Raw genomic sequence first — 20145 nt, forward strand, 5'->3', positions numbered from 1 at the left:
GAGGGAGAGAGGGCAGTAAGACGTGAGAAGAGGAGGGACTATTTGAAGATGCCAGAACGGGCCGGCTTGGGGGTGGTTGTTGTTGGGGAAGGTCCCAGAGATGCTGACTTTATTAATAAGGAAGCTGAGACCCCATTACTCACATCTTACTGATTAGTCTTCAGCCAGCTTTTACTCTCGATGAGATTTCTGGACAATCAGATGGCACACACAAGTTTGAGCAACTGGGTACCTCAAGATGCCATGGTAACAGCGAAGTTTAGGGTGCAAAGGGGACGTTCTGAACATGCTTCTCCACGAAAGGGAAGTCTCTGAACGGTTATATGGAGGACGCTGGACATCTTCCCTTCAGATCTCTCTGTGTAGCACAGCAGACCGTGGAGATTTGGCCCTCGTGCTACATGATGATCTCAGAGCACGGAGTCCTGTGTGATTTGTTAGCTGGTATTTCTTCCCTGGAACCAATCAAATCTCCCTCCGGCTTGAAAAATCATACGGTTCTCAGAACGAATGAATAGTTTTTCCCTTCTGCCTCTGTGTATAAAGGCCACAGCCACATCTAGTTGTCAGCGCAGTTTGGAGAAGGAGAGAAATAGAGAGAGTGAGAGAGATTAGAGAAAGAGAGAGATAAAGAAAGAATGAGGAAAAATGAAAAGTAGAAAACTGATTCGGTCTGTCGTGATGGAAAAGTAAATCTGCTTAAGTGTGTGGCCACACAGGCAGCTCAAATATTATAAATAGATATACAAATTATGAAAACAAAAAATTGTACACAGTATACAATAGATATACATTTCAGTTTAAATCGTTGGGGTAAGTAAGATTTATATTTTTATTAAAGTTTTTTTTATTTTTTATTATTGAGCAAGGATGTATTAAATTGATGAAAAGTGACAGTAAAGACATTTATAATGTTCCAAAAAATGTATTTTTCAAATAAATGCTGTTCTTTCTGACTTTCTATTAATTAAACAATCCTGTAGGCTATGTATTACTGTTTCCACTAAAATAATAAGCTGTTTTCAACATTGAATATAATATTTTAATTTATAATATATAATAATTTCTGAATGATCATGTGACACTAAAGACTGGAGTAATGATGCTGAAAACTCAGCTTTGCCATCACAGGAATAAATTACATTTTCCACTTTGATTAGCATAAGAGACTTCTTTCAAAACCATAAAAAAAAATCTTACCAACCCCAAACTTTTGGTTGGTTGGTTGGTTGGTTGGTTGGTTGGTTGGTTGGTTGGTTGGTTGGTTGGTTGGTTGGTTGGTTGGTTGGTTGGATGGATGGATGGATGGATGGATGGATGGATGGATGGATGGATGGATGGATGGATGGATGGATGGATGGATGGATGGATGGATGGATGGATGGATGGATGGATGGATGGATGGATGGATAGATAGATAGATAGATAGATAGATAGATAGATAGATAGATAGATAGATAGATATTTAGACAGACAGATTGTTAGACAGACAGACAGACAGACAGACAGATAGATAGATAGATAGATAGATAGATAGATAGATAGATAGATAGATAGATAGATAGATAGATAGATAGATAGATGGATGGATGGATGGATGGATGGATGGATGGATGGATGGATGGATGGATGGATGGATGGATGGATGGATGGATGGATAGATAGATAGATAGATAGATAGATAGATAGATAGATGGATGGATGGATGGATGGATGGATGGATGGATGGATGGATGGATGGATAGATGGATAGATAGATAGATGGATGGATGGATGGATGGATGGATGGATGGATGGATGGATGGATGGATAGATAGATAGATAGATAGATAGATAGATAGATAGATAGATAGATAGATAGATAGATAGATAGATAGATAGATGAGTAACAGTAATAGTGATTCTTCCTTATTACTAAAACAAACATAGAAAACTGGAATAAATCCCTTTGCCACATTTAAATTAGTGACAGATAATGCAAAGTACTTCCATCCACTCAGAATCCACTCTCATTTCCAGGAGCAATTAAAGTCAGTGTCATATTCCTTTCCTCATCTGGACATCAAAGCCATCCTTAACAGCTTGTTTTAACGCTTAAGTGCTTTGCCTGTTTAGAGCAAACTCATTCGTTTTTTTTTTTTTTTTCTCCAAGTGAAACAAACATAGCTTACAATTGCATGCTGGGATTGTTTTCCGGGACTGATAGACCAGAGGCTAAGTGTATGCAAATGAGCACAACAGTTAAGTCAATCAGTCTGTCTGCTGTTATTGTAAGTTTCAGTTATTGATGAGGTTGAATTAGAGAGCGAGTGAGAGAGAGAGAGCTTCCTAAGCTGGCACTGCAGTCCAACATTCAAGTCTTAGAATTCCAGAAAGCTAAGTGCCAATATATTATGGTGTGAATTCACACACTGGCATTTCCAAGTAGCTTTGGATAGCATCCCATGACTCTCCATGTGGCATGGATCCCAGACGGTTCATGCTCTCCTTTTGAGCGCCAAAAACTGGCATGACCACGTTAAACCTTCTTGTGACCGCCATGTTTGCAAATATGCCCTGGTGCGACGCTTTCCAAAGCTGGAGCCTTAACGCGGCCAATCATCTTCTTTGTGTTGAGCCGGTCAACACGATGGGTTAATCATCCCGCCGTAATTGCTGTTCAGAGTGGGGAGAAACTCTCACATGGAGCCTAACGAACAGCCAGGACCGAATTACTTCTGTCTCTGCCCTCTTGATACACCGGGCCCTTGAGACACCTCGAGTCATTCAGCATGTGGAAGGAGAAAAATGGAGCAATTTCATTTTGGAAACAAGAGAGAAGGGGCATTCTGGGAAATGTGACCTATTTTGTAATGTACCTGGATTTGGTCTTATATCTGGAGATGTCTCTCTCTCCCTTCTCGTTCCCTCTCTCTGTCTTTCTCTCGCAGGAATTGGTAGCACGGTGGATTAATCACTTTCATCCTGAGTTTAGTTGCTGTACCACACAGCGGCACACAGCCTTTAGCAATTATTCCTTCTTCTTTTTTCTCCAGGTGTATTAACTAAAAATACTCACGGAGGTTCACAATAAAGACCCTTTAAACAGAAGCAGATGTGATCTTTCCACCAGTAAACATTTATTTGAATTAAAGCAACAGAAGTGAAATATTCTCCTGTGTTGTTTGAAACTGCGCTCTTGTTGATCAGATAATGATGGCACATTGTTTCACCTTAAAACCTTTTGAAAGATCCTGCTGAAGGCCAGTTTGTTAACAAAGGGGGCACTCAGACTCAAATGAACTGGAAATCCAATTAAAATCGAATAAGGAAGGTGAAATAACATTTTAAAAAGTTAAAATGTTAACACAATTAAGGGCAGTAAATGTTAAATCCAGGACTATTTTTAACATAATTAATGAACACTGCTTTACATTTAGGAGAAGTAAACTAACCTTGAAACAAACATTCAACAACATCAAATGACAATAAAAAGTGCAGCGATAATATTGACTAAACGGCCTTGCAGCACTCAGCTGTCTGTTTGTTTTGTAATAGAAATCATTGTCTTACATACTTCTGTCAGCTTATCAATGCGAGAACATCCGACCAACCTTGTGCCTGTTTTTAAATTGCAAAGTTTGCTCTGTTTAAAGGAAACAGCCTCAAGTGAGACTTTTCAGATACACATTTGTTCACAAATATCAGTGAAAGAAAACTAAATGTTGTATTGCAGGCTTCCATAGATTCCTTTTAATACTGAAAGCTTTGGCCAATGCATCAGATAATTAACTATCTATATTTTCTTAATTTCAGTTAACACTAGTTCTGTCATTTCACATTAATATATCTTAATTATCATATAAAGAGAAGCTGTCATGTATTGAGCTAAATCTATTGAGGAGGCGATGAATATTAAAGTTCAATTAAGGTTTAGGTTCAGCGTGTTTGTTCTTCCGTTATGACATGAATAGTGTGTATAAATAAATAAATAAATAAATAAATAGATGTCTGCTTGATGAGCTTTAACTACAGGGTGCCATTATTGACACAAGCGCTGAATTGAGAGTGAACAATTTATCCCACTCCTTCTGCTCGAGTTCCCTTTAAAGCATCTCTGGGAGGGAAGGCATGTCACTGAGATGCCTGATGCTCAGAAACAGGGAGGACACCCAAAAAAAAAAACACTGCAGCATGTACAGAGATGACATGCATGGACAATTGGCCCACACCAGAGAGCCCTTTGGCCTGAACAGGCCAGTGAACAGCAGCGCTCTGCTCTAATCAGAACTTGGTGTCCCGCTCCACATGCCCTGTGGGAGCTATACAATACAGGAGGAGCTTGTCACACTGCAGTTGTTACACTCCTGTTACTCCCTATGATATTGCAATGTGATCTTAATTTCATTCAGATGGCATTTGTATTCAAAGTTTAGTTGTTTAGATACTGATATTGACAAATTGTCAGCTTTTAAAACACAAATCCTTTTTGAATATGTACAATTTAAGAGATTAAAGTTTTTCAAATGTTTAATATTGTTTACCCAGACTTAAAATGTACACTACCGTTCAAAGGTTTGTGGTCAGTAAAATTGTTCTCCTTTTGAAAGAATCAATAAATTACATTTTAAAATATATTCAAATAGAGAACAATTATTTTAAATTGTAATAATATTTCACTATATTACTGTTTTTACTGTATATTTGATCAAATAAAATGCAGCCTGGGTGAGCAAAAGGGACTTAAAAAAAGGGATCTCGCTGACCCCTAAATTTTGAATGGTAGTGAATATGTACACACTTTACATACAAATATTGAATCATAAAGAGAAGTCATCAATTTGGAGTTACAGAAAAAGCTTTTGGTTTCATGAATGAATCTGTTTTCATCCAGGAACAAAACAGGCTTAAGTGAGTCACTGAAAGACTGACTCACTCATAAATACAATGAATCAATAACTCACAAGTGACTCTTTATGAGTGAGCCAATAAATCAATGATTTGCTCATAAATGCAGATTCCTTTCAGTAATCTGTGTTTATGAACAAACTGGATAAGTGTATGATTCAAGAACTCATTCACAAAGTAGTTAGTTCTTGAATTAATCAGTGCTCTTGAGTGAATCATTTGAGTAAGTGATTCAAATGACTCACTCATAATGGAGTCATTTGTCGCCACCTCTAGCATAATGATGTAACTTGCAGAAAGAGTCAATTTCCACATACAAGCGGAGTGATAAAAACAGTCAAGTGGAAATCCACACCAATTAAACACAGAACTGAACGAACTCCTGAATAAATGAAAATTTTGTTTAAATTCTTGGTCCCACTTTATATTAGGTGGCCTTATGTACTTACATTTAAATTAATTATCAGATACAATGCACTGATGTGTACATACATGTGAAAAACATGTATGTACACATCAGTGCATTGTATCTGATAATTACTTATTGTACTTATATTTTAAAAATACCTGCATGTAATTACATCTGTAATTAATTTCTGTAAGTATATTTATAATTACACTGTTGGCCCATTCCTTACACCTTAACCCACCCTTAAACCTACCCATACCACCAAACCTGTCCCCAACTTTACCCGTATCCCACCTCAATAGCAGCAAAAGTGATTTGCAATACAATATGAACACAATAAGTATATTGTAATTATTTTTTGTTGTAAGTACATAGTAGTTAAGGCCATCTAATCTAAAGTGGGACCAAATTCTTAAATGGCCAATTTAATTTACTCCCCAAATCCTATTGTTACTCACATTTAGTGTTTTGCAAGTTCATTTTAGACATTGCATTTATCTCAGCTGCAGTTGGAAGTTTTGCACCTACGTCACATTAGTGAGAATTTTCATTCTGCTGTGACACAGAAGCATGATGTACCTGTCTGTGAATTCACATTTCTCTGAGATACAGATGTTGCTGCATGCCTGCTGCCTATTCAACAAAGTGTGACGTTCGAAAGGAGGACCAGCTGTTGCAAACTTCAATAAATTTGTAAAAATTCATAACACTAACTGCACTTGCAGACCGAGGTGATAATTCTTACATTGAAAACCAAGAAAACTTTGTAATTGGGAGGTCGGTGGGGGGTGGGTGTGGGGGGGGGATTGAACAATGGCATTTGGCTGTTATTCAGATCAAGACCTGTATCTGTGAACTCTGCATTTTCAATTTCATCACATCATTGTTTGCTTTCTCTTTTCTCAATTTGGCTGCGATGTGACTTTTTGTGGCCAACGCTGGCGCTGACATTAACATGAGGAGACGGGGAGCATATTTGGTCAGAGCAGGGTGAGTTAGCTTGCTGTGCAAAGCTGAGAAACCCATAAAAAAAGGAAAAAAGACAATAACACATCTTTTCGCCGCCTTTCCATTCTAGTTTTCTGAGAATCAAGTGATGATCCCTGACTGGTGTCTTATCCACAAAGAAGAGAAACAGGACAGCCTCTTTGCTTTGAAAGACTACGCGTAATTGCCGTCTCCTCTCATTAGGACTGATGTTTGTCTCCCTCTGGGACAGGTTAACGTGGCTTGTTCAACAAGCTCTTAAGGCAGAGGATAACATCTTGCACAAAGCTTTAATCCACTAGCTTTTCTCCTACTACTAGTCTGAGAAATCCACATTTAGACCTAATTAATGTGACATGACTGCAAAATTAGATTTCAAGATAAAGAACACCAAAATGAGAATTTTAGTCCATCTACACTACCATTCAAAAGTTTTGGGTCTGAAGTCTGCATTTACAGCATCATTACTCCAGTCTTCTGTGTCACATGATCCTTCAGAAATCATTAAAATATACTGATTTGCCACTTAAGAAACATTTCTTATTATTATGAGTGTTACAAACAGATGTACTGCTTCATTTTTTTTGTGTGTGGAAATTGTGATACATTTGTTTCAAGTTTCTTTGATGAAGAAAAGAAAATCATTTTTTACAATACACATCTTTTGTAACATCATAAACGACTTTTGTTTTCACTTACTTTCAATTTATTGAAACCTTGCTGAATAAAAGTCTTAAATTCTTACTGACCCAAAACTTTTGAACAGCATGTATATTCGTTCTGGTATGAATTTATGGGATTGAATTAAGGTTTTATAAACTGAAATCAAGAGAGAGAAAAGAATGCAATAATTTCATTAATTTACAATAGCAAACATTTGAATTGAATGCAGTAATTGGAGTATAGAATAATTCGTTCTTACAAACCATTTTCACACAAATTTGTTCTGGTAAACTAAAAAAAACATTGACCATAAAAATTTGACATGAACTTTTAACCTTGGTAAATTGATTGTCTCTACATAACAGAATAGAGGTGTTTGAAGGAGGGGATTGAAATACAAAAGAAACAAGAAGTCATTTCATAGACCAGGGGTATTCAATTCAATTTCCTTCCAGCAGATGTCCGGACAATACTTTTTTGGAATAGCTATAAATTTCCATCTGGGCAGCAGCAGTACTTTGTAAAAGTAAAAAAAAAAAAAAGGAATAGTCATCAAAAATTAGTATATTGGGCTCTCAGAGCCAAACGCATGTGAGTCTGAGAATTTTTCAACAAAGAAAAACAATATATCAGTTGGGCACTATTGGATATGATTATTAAAAGGTAAGATCAGATGTTTTATCATTTAGATACCTATGTATAGCAGAAGGCCATGTGAAAGATGCTGTGTGGGGGGTTCCTTTTCAAGTCTGGACCGTTTTTATATTTTGCTCAAAATAAGTATCTACTACAAACAAACAATGTACATAATAATCAAAACACTCTCATCATGAGCAGAAAACAAAGTTAACTAGTAATTTAAAATTTTTTGTTGTCTTTCCTTGCCATCTACAAATAATTTCCCCAATTATAACATTGTTTATTATGAAATGCTCTTAACATGCTGATAAATAATGCTAAATGTCTTGTCAAAAACTTGTTTAATTGAAAGGTCTAAGTCATGTATGACAGTTAAAAATAAAGTCTCGGTTACAAAGGTAACCCTCGTTCCCTGAAGGAGGGAACGGAGACGTACGTCGGACAGACCGACGAATAGGAATCTCGCTAGAGAGGCCAATCTACTTCGAGTGTAACTAAACGAGCCAATGCACATTGGCATGCAATCATATGCATCAGCTGCTCGCCTCGCAGCGCGGGTATATAATGAGCAGCAGGTGCGTTGCATCTTCAGGTTTTCGCTGAGGAGCCGAACCGGATAGGCGGCAGCATCAGCGGGGTACAGCGACTGTGGCGACGGGACGTACGTCTCCGTTCCCTCCTTCAGGGAACGAGGGTTACCTTTGTAACCGAGACGTTCCCATTCAGTCGGTCACGTTCGACGTACGTCGGACAGACCGACGAATAGGAATCCCTACCAAAGCGCCACAGGAGCTGCCCCCTTCCAGCGCTCTGTTGCAAGCCACCTGAACCCCCTTGCCTGAGGATGGTGGGACAGGGCTAACACAGAGAGAGTCGATCACTGCTGTTCCCCAAAACCCATTCAGTGAGACTATTGGATAACGCTGGGAAAGCGTACCCTTCGCTGGGAAAGGAACGCTGCGGAAGCCACATCCTTCCCCGAAGGAGTTATGTGGAGAAGTACATATGGACTAACCCTGTAGGGCTGTGCTACATATGGAAGAGCTGGGGTGACTCCAACCCGATGAAGGGTAGGTTCTCCCAGAGGGAAAGACACGGGCTTCGTTTAGGAGCAACCGTGGAACCAACCATATGGGATCCCCGTAGGGTCACACATATGGAACCCAGCCTAAACCCGGTTCTCAAGGATACAACGGAGTATAGGCCTGGCGCCAGACGCTCCGCCACGTCGGTTGCCGAAGGGATATCGGAGGACTCAACAGGGTCTGCCTTGTAGGGACTCTCTGGAGAAAAGAAGCGCATGTAGCGCAGCAAGCCGACACTAAGCCGGGGCCTCTCCGTGCCTCTGACCTGTGGCGAGAACATGGGAGGAGACCGGCTCGACACGAAGGCTATAGTATCTAGCGAACGTGTTAGGTGTCGCCCAGCCCGCAGCTCTACAAATGTCTGTCAGCGAGGCGCCACGAGCCAGCGCCCAGGAGGATGCGACACCTCTCGTGGAGTGAGCATGCAACCTGAGCGGGCAGGGCACACCCTGAGCTTGGTAAGCCAGGGCGATGGCATCCACTATCCAGTGGGCCATTCTCTGCTTGGAGACAGCCTTTCCCTTCTGCTGGCCTCCATAACAGACAAGAGCTGGTCTGAGGTCCTGAGGCTTTAGGTTCTGTCTATGTACAGTCGCAAAGCGCGGACTGGACAGAGTAAAGCCAGGGCTGGGTCTGCCTCCTCCGAGGGCAGCGCTTGCAGGCTCACCACCTGGTCCCTGAAGGGAGTGGTAGGAACCTTGGGCACATAGCCAGGCCGGGGTCTTAGTACCACGTGGCTATCACCCGGCCCGAACTCCAGGCACGATTCGTCGACCGAAAATGACTGCAGGTCCCCTACCCTCTTGATGGAGGCCAATGCCACCAGCAGCAAAGTCTTCATAGACAGAATCTTTAAGTCTGCTGACAGCAAAGGCTCAAAGGGAGCAATCTGAAGTGCTCTCAGCACCAGAGTGAGGTCCCAAGAGGGTATGGAGAGGGGACGAGAAGGATTTAACCGTCTCGCCCCCCTAAGGAACCTGATGACCAGGTCGTGCTAACCAACAGATTTGCCATCTAAGTGGTCGTGGTAAGCGGATATAGCAGCAGTATGGACTTTTGAGGGTGGAGGGGGGACAGCCTACGCTCCAACCCTACTGCAAGAAGGAAAGCACGACTCTGATCGAGCATCTTCGGGGGTCTTCCCGGCGAGAAGAGCACCACTCGACGAACAGGTTCCACTTTGGAGGCGTAAGCACGTCTCGTAGACAGTGCATGTGCCGAAGTGATGGTGTTAAGTACCTCAGGGGCAGTGGGAGGTTTCTGGTGAGGCAAACAGGTCTACCTGAGCCTTTCCGAATTCTCTCCAGATCAGCTGAACCACCTGGGGGTGGAGTCGCCACTCTCCTGGCAGCGCAGCTCGTGATAGCTCGTCGGCCACACGGTTGAGCACACCGGAGACATGAATGGCGCGAAGCGACCTCAGATGCTTCCGACTCCACAGGAGGAGATGGCGGGCGAGTTGTGACATGCGACGGGAGCGTAGACCACCTTGACGGTTGATGTACGCAACGGTCGCAGTGTTGTCCATACGGACCAGTACATGCTTGCCCTGAAGCAGGCCTTTGAGGCGGCTCAGAGCAAGGCGTACTGCCAGCAACTCGAGGCAATTGATGTGCCAATGCAGATGGGGTCCCGTCCAAACCCCTGAGACTGCATGCCCGTATTACGTGGCACCCCAGCCGGTGGCAGAAGCATCTGTGAACACCACAGCATGCCGGGACACCTGTTCTAGGGGCACTCCTGCCCGAAGAAACAAGGGGTCCGACCACGGACTGAAGGTTCGGCGGCACTCCTGAGTGATTGGCACCCGGAATGTGCCGCGCTGCCACGCCCATCTCGGGACTCGGCCGTGAAGCCAGTGCTGAAGCGGTCTCATATGAAGCAGACCGAGCGGTGTTACAGCCGCAGCAGCCGCCATATGCCCCAGGAGCCTCTGAAAGAACTTCAGTGGGACCGCTGTCCTGCCATTGAATGTATTCAGGCAGTTCAACACTGACCGAGCACGTTCCTCTGTGAGGCGTGCTATCTGCTCGACCGAATCCAACTCCATACCGAGAAAAGAGATCCTCTGCACCGGGGCGAGTTTGCTCTTTTCCCAGTTGACCTGAAGCCCCAACTGGCTGAGGTGTCTGAGCACCAAATCCCTGTGTTTGCACAACTGATCCCGGGACTGTGCTAGAATGAGCCAGTCGTCGAGATAGTTGAGAATGCGAACACCCCGTTCTCTCATGGGAACAAGGGCTCCCTCCACGACTTTCGTGAAGACGCGGGGAGACAGGGCCAGCCCGAAGGGTAGGACTCTGTACTGATATGCTCGACCTTCGAACGCGAATCTCAGGAATGGCCTGTGTCGCGGAAGAATTGAAACATGGAAGTACGCGTCCTTCAGGTCAATCGCTGCAAACCAATCTCGGGGACGGATGCACTCGAAAATGCGTTTCTGCGTGAGCATTTTGAATGGTAGCTTGTGGAGGCTCCGATTCAAAACTCGCAGGTCCAAGATCGGTCGTAACCCGCCGCTTTTCCTGGGTACAATGAAGTAGGGGCTGTAGAACCCCGACCTCAAATCGGCTGGAGGGACCGGCTCTATCGCGTCCTTCGCCAGTAGGACTGCGATCTCCGCACGCAGGACAGGGGCATCGGCATCTTTCAATGTAGTGAAGAGGACGTCCCTGAACTTGGGGGGGGGGGCCGGGCGAACTGAATTGCAAAGCCGACCCTGATGGTCCGAAGGAGCCAGCGAGACGAACTGGGGAGCGCTAACCCGGCTCGCAGAGACCGTACAAGCAGGACCAAAGGGACCACCGGTGTACCCGCAGCAGGGCAGCGAGGTGGAACACAGGGACGCGGCTCGGGGGGCTCTCTTTGTGAGGCGGCCCGAAGCGGCGTCACAGTGTGCTAGGCAACACTTACCTGGCTCCACGGATGGACAGAGGGAGCAGTCGAGGCTTTGGCTGCCCGCTGCTCGCTGCTGTCCGCTGGCGACAGAAGAGGGGGATGAGAGTGGTGAGGTTTTTCTCCTCCCACTGCTCTCCAAACCCTCTTCAGACCTGGAAATGGAGGAACTGCTCTTTAAAATTTGGGTACCGCTGCCTCTTGGGTCAGTGGCGGAACAGAAACAAACCCAATAAAGGATTTACCACCTGGCCCTCCTCCAGGGGTGGAAGAGCAGCCCCACCCATCTCTGGGTCGCCCGTCTCAGGGGTGATTCTCACCAACCAGTTAAACAGCTGCAGAGACGGGAGGCGTCATCTCCCCGCAATGGATACAGCAGAGCCTGCTGGGCCGGAGTTTCTTGCAGGGGACGACACCCTTGGCGACGAGCAGACTGAGGGGCGGCCCAAGAGGAACTCAATGGTTTGTCATGGGAAGCTCCCCTATCCGCTACTAACTGAGGAGAACCGCTGGGCTCAGTCCTCGACAGTGTCACCGAAAGGCCACCTCGTAAGATGGGAGCATTGAGAAAGCATTTAGCTTGACAACCTCTCACACCTCACAAGGTAAGCCAGGGGGCACTTCTGGACCACGGAGGTGGACATCGTCTGGCTGAGGGCCTGCGCCGTGACTTTGATCACGGTTAGTCAACAAGCGCAGCTCAACCCCAGCACAGAACTACCCTCATGCAAAAAGAGTGCCTTGGCCTCACATGCAGGGTGGGTGTGGTCTGTGTACAGCCACCCCATCCAAGAGGGTAGTGAGAGAGGAAAAACTTATGCAGATTGGCACCTTTGGCATTCCATATTTATGGCACCAATATACCCCCATACTGCCAAGTTTTCCATGCACATCTGGAAGACCCAGGAAAGCATGGCTGTAAACTCTGAATCTGAGTCAGCATAAGCACACACCATTACAGTGGGCAGCGTCACCCTCATTTCCAGAGCATAACAGCACTCTCTCCGATGCTGCAATCGACGTCTGTCCCTCAGCTGGAGCTCTGAATGAAATGCTAGGTTCCCCTATGAAAAGGACCAGCAATCCAATCCAGAAACTGCACAGCTTGCAATGCGCTAGAGAGGGAGGGGCCCTAGGGGGTTGGTTCCCCGAAGGAACCCCTCAACCTCATGTCACCCAAGCCATATCAGCAAAGTAGACCTCTTCTGGTGCACCAGAGAGGGCGCTACAATGGAGATTACGCAAGGGAACCGCGCATCTAGAGCGCCGAGCGAGCGCTGGGTTGCCGTGACAACCCGCGCTGCAGCCCGGCAGCTCGACGGCACACGACACGCAGAGGAGCGAGAGGTTTGCTCTCGCTGATCTCCGCGGTCTCCCAGAGTGTCGGGCAGAGCCGCGGCTGTGCTTTTACACACAAGCGGCAGCTGGCCAACAACAGAGGGGACTCAAGCTTCCCGGAGAAAGAAGAGTCACGACCGGCGTGTCGACGTGATCATGTTCTCATATGAAAACATGAACACCCACGAACATCATTTCAGCACGCGCCCAGACATGCGAAACGGTGATCGTGGCCGTCAGTGAGGACAGGAACGATCGCATCCAGAAACACAAGTAGGATGTCGTCTTTAAAAAGACGCGAATCTACTTGTGTAAGCTCTTTCAGGGACTTTACTCTTTTAGAAGTGCTGAAGCACGCAGGGGAACGGCCACCGCAACACAGACAGGGATTGTGTGCAGCCTGTCATGTGCTTTCTCTCTCTTTGAAGGCGCTCACTCTTACCAGCCGTAAAAACGGCTTTTCAGCGCTCAAAAGCGCACCGTACCGGCCGTGAGAACAGCCTTCTGACGCTGTCAAACAGCTATTTGCTCAAAAACGGCAAACGAAACAGAAAAAGAGAGGACGTCGACCCCGCTGCTGTGCTGTTCGCCCGCACTCGGAAAAAAAGAGAAGTTCAACCAAAAGCTTGACTCGTCTTCTAGCAGACACTCGCTTGCAGAGAACAGGAACAAACACCGTTCGGCTCCGAAGCGAAAAGCTGAAGATGCAACGCACCTGCTGCTCATTATATACCCACGCTGCGAGGCGAGCAGCTGATGCATATGATTGCATGCCAATGTGCATTGGCTCGTTTAGTTACACTCGAAGTAGATTGGCCTCTCTAGCGAGATTCCTATTCGTCGGTCTGTCCGACGTACGTCGAACGTGACCGACTGAATGGGAACTGTATTTGCTGCATTCTTGTTTTCTGCAGAGCGGAAAGGGCTTGAATTAAGCGTGTTTGGCTTTAGATATAAATATTAGAGGATATAGCAGTAAAAAGATCATTACCATAAATGACCGAACGCTTGTGGTTTGAACCTCAATGCTGTTTCGAAGCACTGCTCACTTTAAACTGTAGAAAAGATAAAATGGAGCTACTGTGTCATTATGTCTTTATGTCCAGTTGGAACCAAGCCAGGGTCTGGAACCAGATGACCCCTGCACTTCATAGACACAAGAAGTTATTTTCAAACTTTGAAATAACCAATGGATTGTTTCTAATAAGTCTAGGAAAAGTAAATGGGGTCATTTCTGCTTGTATGTCGACTTTAAGAGAGTGTGACACATTGAATGAACTGTACTTTTGTTCCGCATAGCCTGTTTTCATACGCATCAAATCGCATTGAGAAGGAAAGAAAGCCTCTAATTAAGTCTGAAAGCAGCTGAATCGCACAAGCCTCTTTAACTCTAGACAATGAGCAGAACAAATGCTGAGAGCTTAGAGAAACACTGCAGTGGCTCTTTTTAAACAATAGTGACCTTTGGAAGTGGCTCGGGTTTCTCTCCACGGTTCACTGAGTTGCTGCGCCGCGGCTCTCGCTTTCTCTCCAGCTCCTCGGCTTGGCTTTAGGGGAATTCCTTGGATCTAATTAGCCTCAGGGGTCCTTCTTCAGCAATGTGTACCAACCCCATCTCATGTCTTATTCAGCAGCCTGGCCACCAAAAGCAAACTGGGTTATCCCACAACTCTCATACGGATGTTCAAAGTTCAAATGTCACTCCGGCAGGTCAGCCGCCCTCCCGCTGCTGAGCATGTGCTGGTGTAACTGCAAAAGCGCACGTCCCAAACAGAGACTGATTGTTTGAGAGCCTTAATGCGAAGATGTGCCACAAGAAAATAAAAAAAGAAAGTGTGAATATATATATATATATATATATATATATATATATATATATATATATATATATATATATATATATATATATATATATATATATATATATATATATATATATATATATATATATATATATTTTAGGGATGAAACGGTACATTTATTCGTCCCAAACCATACAGTACAGACATGGCGGTTCGGTTCATGCAGTTTGATGACAAATACAGTCAGTCTCAGGTGATTAACACTCCAATCTTCTTGAAAACAAAGTCCACTAGGTAGGATGCACACGTCGAATGCGTCTTTCTGCGCTCATGGACAAATAAGAATACTGTGAAAGGTTTGCATACTCAACTGTTTACAAAATGGAGTAGAATGCTGAAAATTAAGTATAGGAGGATTGGGCATAAGCTGTGAATGTTTAAATATAATTTAAGTGGAGCAAATTGTAACACTCCTAATGCACAAGTTTTATTTTTCATTATTCTATTTATTTTGTACTTTTATAACACAAGATGCTTTTCAGTTTTGTAGCTGATTGTGACCAAATACCTTTTGTTTTTTATCTGCCCTGCAAAAAATATGACCTATGCAAGAGTGCATTGTTTAGTGCTAGTGCTTAATATACTAAGGGAGGCTGTACTGTACCAGCTAGGGGACTAAATGCTGTTAGGTGGAACAAATTGTGATTTGTACTACTGTCTGTTCAAAATAAATGAAAAGAAACCTAGCACTTTAATTTAGGGTCCAATTCTCACTATGAACTAGCTGTTTATTAGTATGCACATTACTAGGATATTTGCTGTTTATTAGTACTTTAAAAGTAGATATTAATGCTTTATTCTCCACAACCATAGTCTACATACCATAATCCTACCCATTACCTAAACTTAACAACTACCTTAAAGGTGCAAAATGTAATATTTTTGCAGTAAAATATCCAAAAAAACACTAAGCCACTGTTATATATTTTGTTCACTTGAGTACTTACAATATCCCAAATGTTTCCAACTATTTGTAAATCGTGAGAAAATTGCAATTTTAGCCAAGGCTCCGGGACGTGTGAGGAGTCGCCTGTCAATAGCATTATACCCACGTTACCCTCGGTTTGTGGTTTTATTTTGTAAAAACCATGGAAACACTAAAGACGCTTTAATATACATGTTTTAATAGACAAGGAAACAACTGTTTTGATATATTTATAGACAGAAAAGCCATCCAGCATTTAATATGATATTCTAAAATCGATCTATCTTACTGCAGTGTGTCTCAAACAAGTGTCTCACAGCAGCCACTGCTCAGAGTAATGTTATAACATCATTTTCAACACTCTCAAATGTATCTAATATAATACACAGAGCTGTGCTACCTCATACTCATGACTGGAAAAGCAGAAATGTCGCAGACGACTGCGGCATAATAAAAGTTCTGCTGCTTGTGAGGCGTGTGTTGTGCAATCGCTCCAGCGGCCTAATAATCACATCCATGAACATGATTTCTTCCCGAGTTCTATCCCGATTGTTTCCACCGACTGTGATGTGAAGACCACATGTCCCAAGATTCCGCACTCAAACTTGCTGTCATCATGTTACGCCTTTGTTTTGAATAGGCCTCTAGCGAACAGAAATCTTACATATTACACCTTTAAGCAGAAATTAGGGGTTTATTGAGGCAAAAGTCATAGTTAATAGTTAGTTAATAGAGAGAATTGTGACCAAATTGACTAAAGTGTGACCATTCTTCCTCTTGTACCGAAATCATTCCGAACCGTGAAAACTGTTGTGAAAATTAGACATGAACTTGGAATAACTCACTCTGAATTTGTATGATGGCTTTGTGGGGACCAGAGAAGCCATTTAGAGGGCCGATACACACCGGCATAGCACGATTTGAGACCCAAGAATATTAATGCATCACAACGGAGCCCTGGACTCATGCCCAAACACCCGGGCTTCAAAGTCGGGAAAAATCCTCCACAGCTATTTTTCTCAGTAAGTGACAAAGACAGGTTTGAGACTTCACAGGCGAGGGATCCAATCAGGTTACAAAGACCACTCTGAATCTTGTCTGTCAGGAGAAAGATAGAGAGAGCGAATGAAAGAAACACCACGTCTGATTGTGGTCACGCGCCGTCGTCCCCCCCGGGAGGGAAGTGACAGGGGATTGACGGTGACGGAGTCCCTACATGAGGTTCATTACCTCGCTCAGGAGCCGCTTGTGGTTTTGTATGCAACTTTTCAGAAGTAAGCCAGTTTGTGTGGGATTACATGTCAGGCTAATGGCTCTGCCCTGGGGAGTATGATGATTTGTCTCTGCTGCCACCGGACCAGCAAAAAATAAAAACAAATGAGTGGCCTCTCATCTATAATTAATCATTTTAATGGACCTAGAATTGCCGGCATCTTCGCTCGGCTTTAAGCGTCTAGACTCAGATTACTGGTTTAAAATGCTGTTACTTTGAGGCCGGTGTAATGAACTTATTCCTCTGGAATATATCATAGTTTTAACAAAGGAAAGAAAGAAATCAATAATGATAATCAGGCCAAGCTGGGCTGCCCGGGAGCTAAGCTGACGCAATGCATTTGTGTCAGGGCCTCTATCGATTGCAAACATATCTAATGTGTCTTATTAAAGCTGATTAGCCCTGATTTCAAAATATCACACATTTATCTGACTCAGAGATTGACTTTGTTCTTGTCTACATTCACAGTATTGCAGAGGCGGTGCTTTTTTGTGCTTTCTCGTTCTCAGGGCCTAGCTTTCTTTACTCTTTTACTGCTCGAGTGCTATTCTAGTTAAAGTATGTATCGATTAGTTTCATTGTCTGTCGATTCATCCATCAATCCATCTATCCGCCCTCATCCAAAAACAGGCTCCTACTGAAAAGAGAACCAAAAAGTGAACCACAGAACTTGCTTGTCATTTAACCTATCCGTCCGTCCGTCCGTCCGTCCCTCCGTCCGTCCGTCCGTGTAATCTATCTATCTATTTATCTGTCTGTCCATCTCATTTTTGGAAGGTTCTGGAAGGTGACACTGACCCAGAACAGTGAGCCGAGCAGGTCGAGATCTGCTAGCAACCTGGATGGCTTGACACTCAAAGCTGCCGTCATCGACCAATTCCGTCCTCTGGATCAGTAGGTGATATTCTCCTTTGCTGTGGTCCCCAATCACGTCATAGCGTGGATAACCTGAAACACAAGGTCTTAGGTTTAACATTAAACAATCAAACACAAAAAGCATTTTAGCATAGAAATATCCTCTACTTTCCAAGCACTAAAATGTCTGCCCTCGAGCTATGAAGTTACCCTGAGCATATTTGTTATCTGAAAGATCCAGTTGTGAATTTTGTTGCATTTTACTTTTTGTGCTGCAGCATTGTTAAATTCTATGAAAGTTGCAGAAATGGGTGAAATATTGGAAGCATATAAAAAGACCAATAGTTTACTGCACAATAAGAGACAAGACCCATTCTGAGTTGGCCTTGAATGATCTCCAGTAATATTTACTCCAGTCATGAAAAGAAAAACATAACAAAATACACTCTGTGGTATGACTGGAAATAAACTTTGCAACATGAACACACAACATGCACCTTGACTTCCAACATGAAGTGTTCACAGATTAAACCATTTTTTAACAGTTGATATCTAGAGAGCAGGTTTGTTTTTGGTTTTGTTTTGTTTTTTAAGAAACAAATACTTGTATTCAGCAAGGATGCATTTAAGTGATAAAAAGGCATTTACAATGTTACAACAACGACAACAAAAATCCAGAGGATCACGGTTTCCACAAAAAAAATATTAAGCAGCGCAGCTGTTTTTAAATTTGATAATAATAATAAATGTTTCTTGAGCTAATATTAGAATGATTTCTGAAGGATCATGTAACACTGCACTAATCTCCAGCTTGTCTACAGAGAAAAAAAAAATGCAGATTACTTTTTACGATATCCATGTTTCCTGACATAAGGAGAAGTTACAGCCATTTGTGACACCAAATGGTCATCGAGAAGATAAAGAGTCTTTGATCAACAGATCAAAAGTGACAGAGAAACAACGCAGGCCACTTTTGTTTCTCTGAGGGACCAAACTTCACAGAAAGACCAACTAAGACTGTCCTACAACTAAAACTTCATCAAAATTGTTCCAAACAATGGACTTATTAAACATCTTTTAACTGCATACATTTTACCTCATGTGTCCACAAATACTACCTGTAACCAGTTTTGCTTTAGAACACCCACAATTCATGTAAATGTGATTACTCTTGAATGACTGAAATTATGCCTTATTTGCAATGCATTTGATTCTTTTCCTCTTTTCTAAAATCTTGGCTTGAATGAAATCTGTTTAAAATCTGATTGGCCAAAACTCCTCTCAGAGGTGTGACAAACACCTAAGTTTAAATAGTCATATCGCAAGATAGTGAACTACACAAGTGAAACTAGAGAATGAGAAGAACTAGAAGAAAGAACCGGTCAGCAGTTACCAGAGTAAGCAGAACAATGAGTAACCATGGAGTAGCCTAACAAGAAGAACAGACAAGCAGCTCATTCAAGCCATCCAACTTTCACTCAATTTTCTTTTCTTTTACTTAATTTTCTTTTCCGCTTAAAGTCTCGTGTTCTAAGTTTTACCGCAAAGTTTAACCAACGACTTTTGCCGCTTCAGCTTTAACTCCAGCGACAAAGAGACTTCTTTTCATTTTTCCAGCAAGCTCAAACGTGATTGGGTTTTACCAACACAACACGGACCTTTAAGACCCTGCAACAAATCATCGACTTGGAAAACGCTTCTCTGCATGCCGAAGAGGGAAATTTACATTTAAAGTCGACTCAAGCAAGTACCTCGAGATTCTAAAAAAACTGAACTGGTGCATTTAAATTAATGATTCATGGTTCGTTCAGGTCTTTGAAGTGCATATTTTGCTAGGAACCCCATTCATCATATCACTCTCTCTCTCTTAAAACTCTTTCTCTCTCATTTCCTTTCTTACTGCAACGTGTATGAAAGTGTGTGTGTGTATGTGTTAGATTTAGTTTGTGTAAGAATAAATAAAGTCTCTTGTAGATTTTTAAAGAAAGTGTCTTGTATTATGTGCTTCTTAATGTCTTAAACTGTTGATCTTAAAGTTACCGTGCTCTAATCAGTGTTTCCACGATTGTTGGATATTTATATCTGCTACACAAGAGCTTATTATGGCTCGAGCAGATGAACGCTGGATGCTCGGTCCTAAACTAAACAACTCTTTATAATTCCCTATCAATTAATTATTTCATTTGAGCTAATTTTACTTCCTGGGGTGTGTTCCCTACAGTATTATAAAATAATTCAATCATGAAAAGAAAATGTATGTAATTTTCTGAAATGTGTATACAATATTTATTAAAAACTGCAAAAATAATAATAAATATAGCTGTGAG

The 20145-nt window shown here is 42.8% G+C and overlaps 1 protein-coding gene across 1 annotated transcript in view; it reads right to left on the reverse strand.

The window, feature by feature from the left end:
- The window catches only part of kirrel3a (kirre like nephrin family adhesion molecule 3a), an 84905-nt gene that overhangs the window by 49931 nt on the left and 14829 nt on the right, over positions 1-20145 (reverse strand). Inside the window, exon 3 of the mRNA XM_067397088.1 lies at positions 17762-17911. Within this exon, the coding sequence (XP_067253189.1) occupies positions 17762-17911 (150 nt within the window). The remainder of the gene's footprint in view (positions 1-17761; positions 17912-20145) is intronic.

The sequence above is a fragment of the Chanodichthys erythropterus genome, chromosome 10 (assembly GCF_024489055.1).
Source record: "Chanodichthys erythropterus isolate Z2021 chromosome 10, ASM2448905v1, whole genome shotgun sequence".
In the NCBI taxonomy this organism is placed as follows: Eukaryota; Metazoa; Chordata; class Actinopteri; order Cypriniformes; family Xenocyprididae; genus Chanodichthys; species Chanodichthys erythropterus.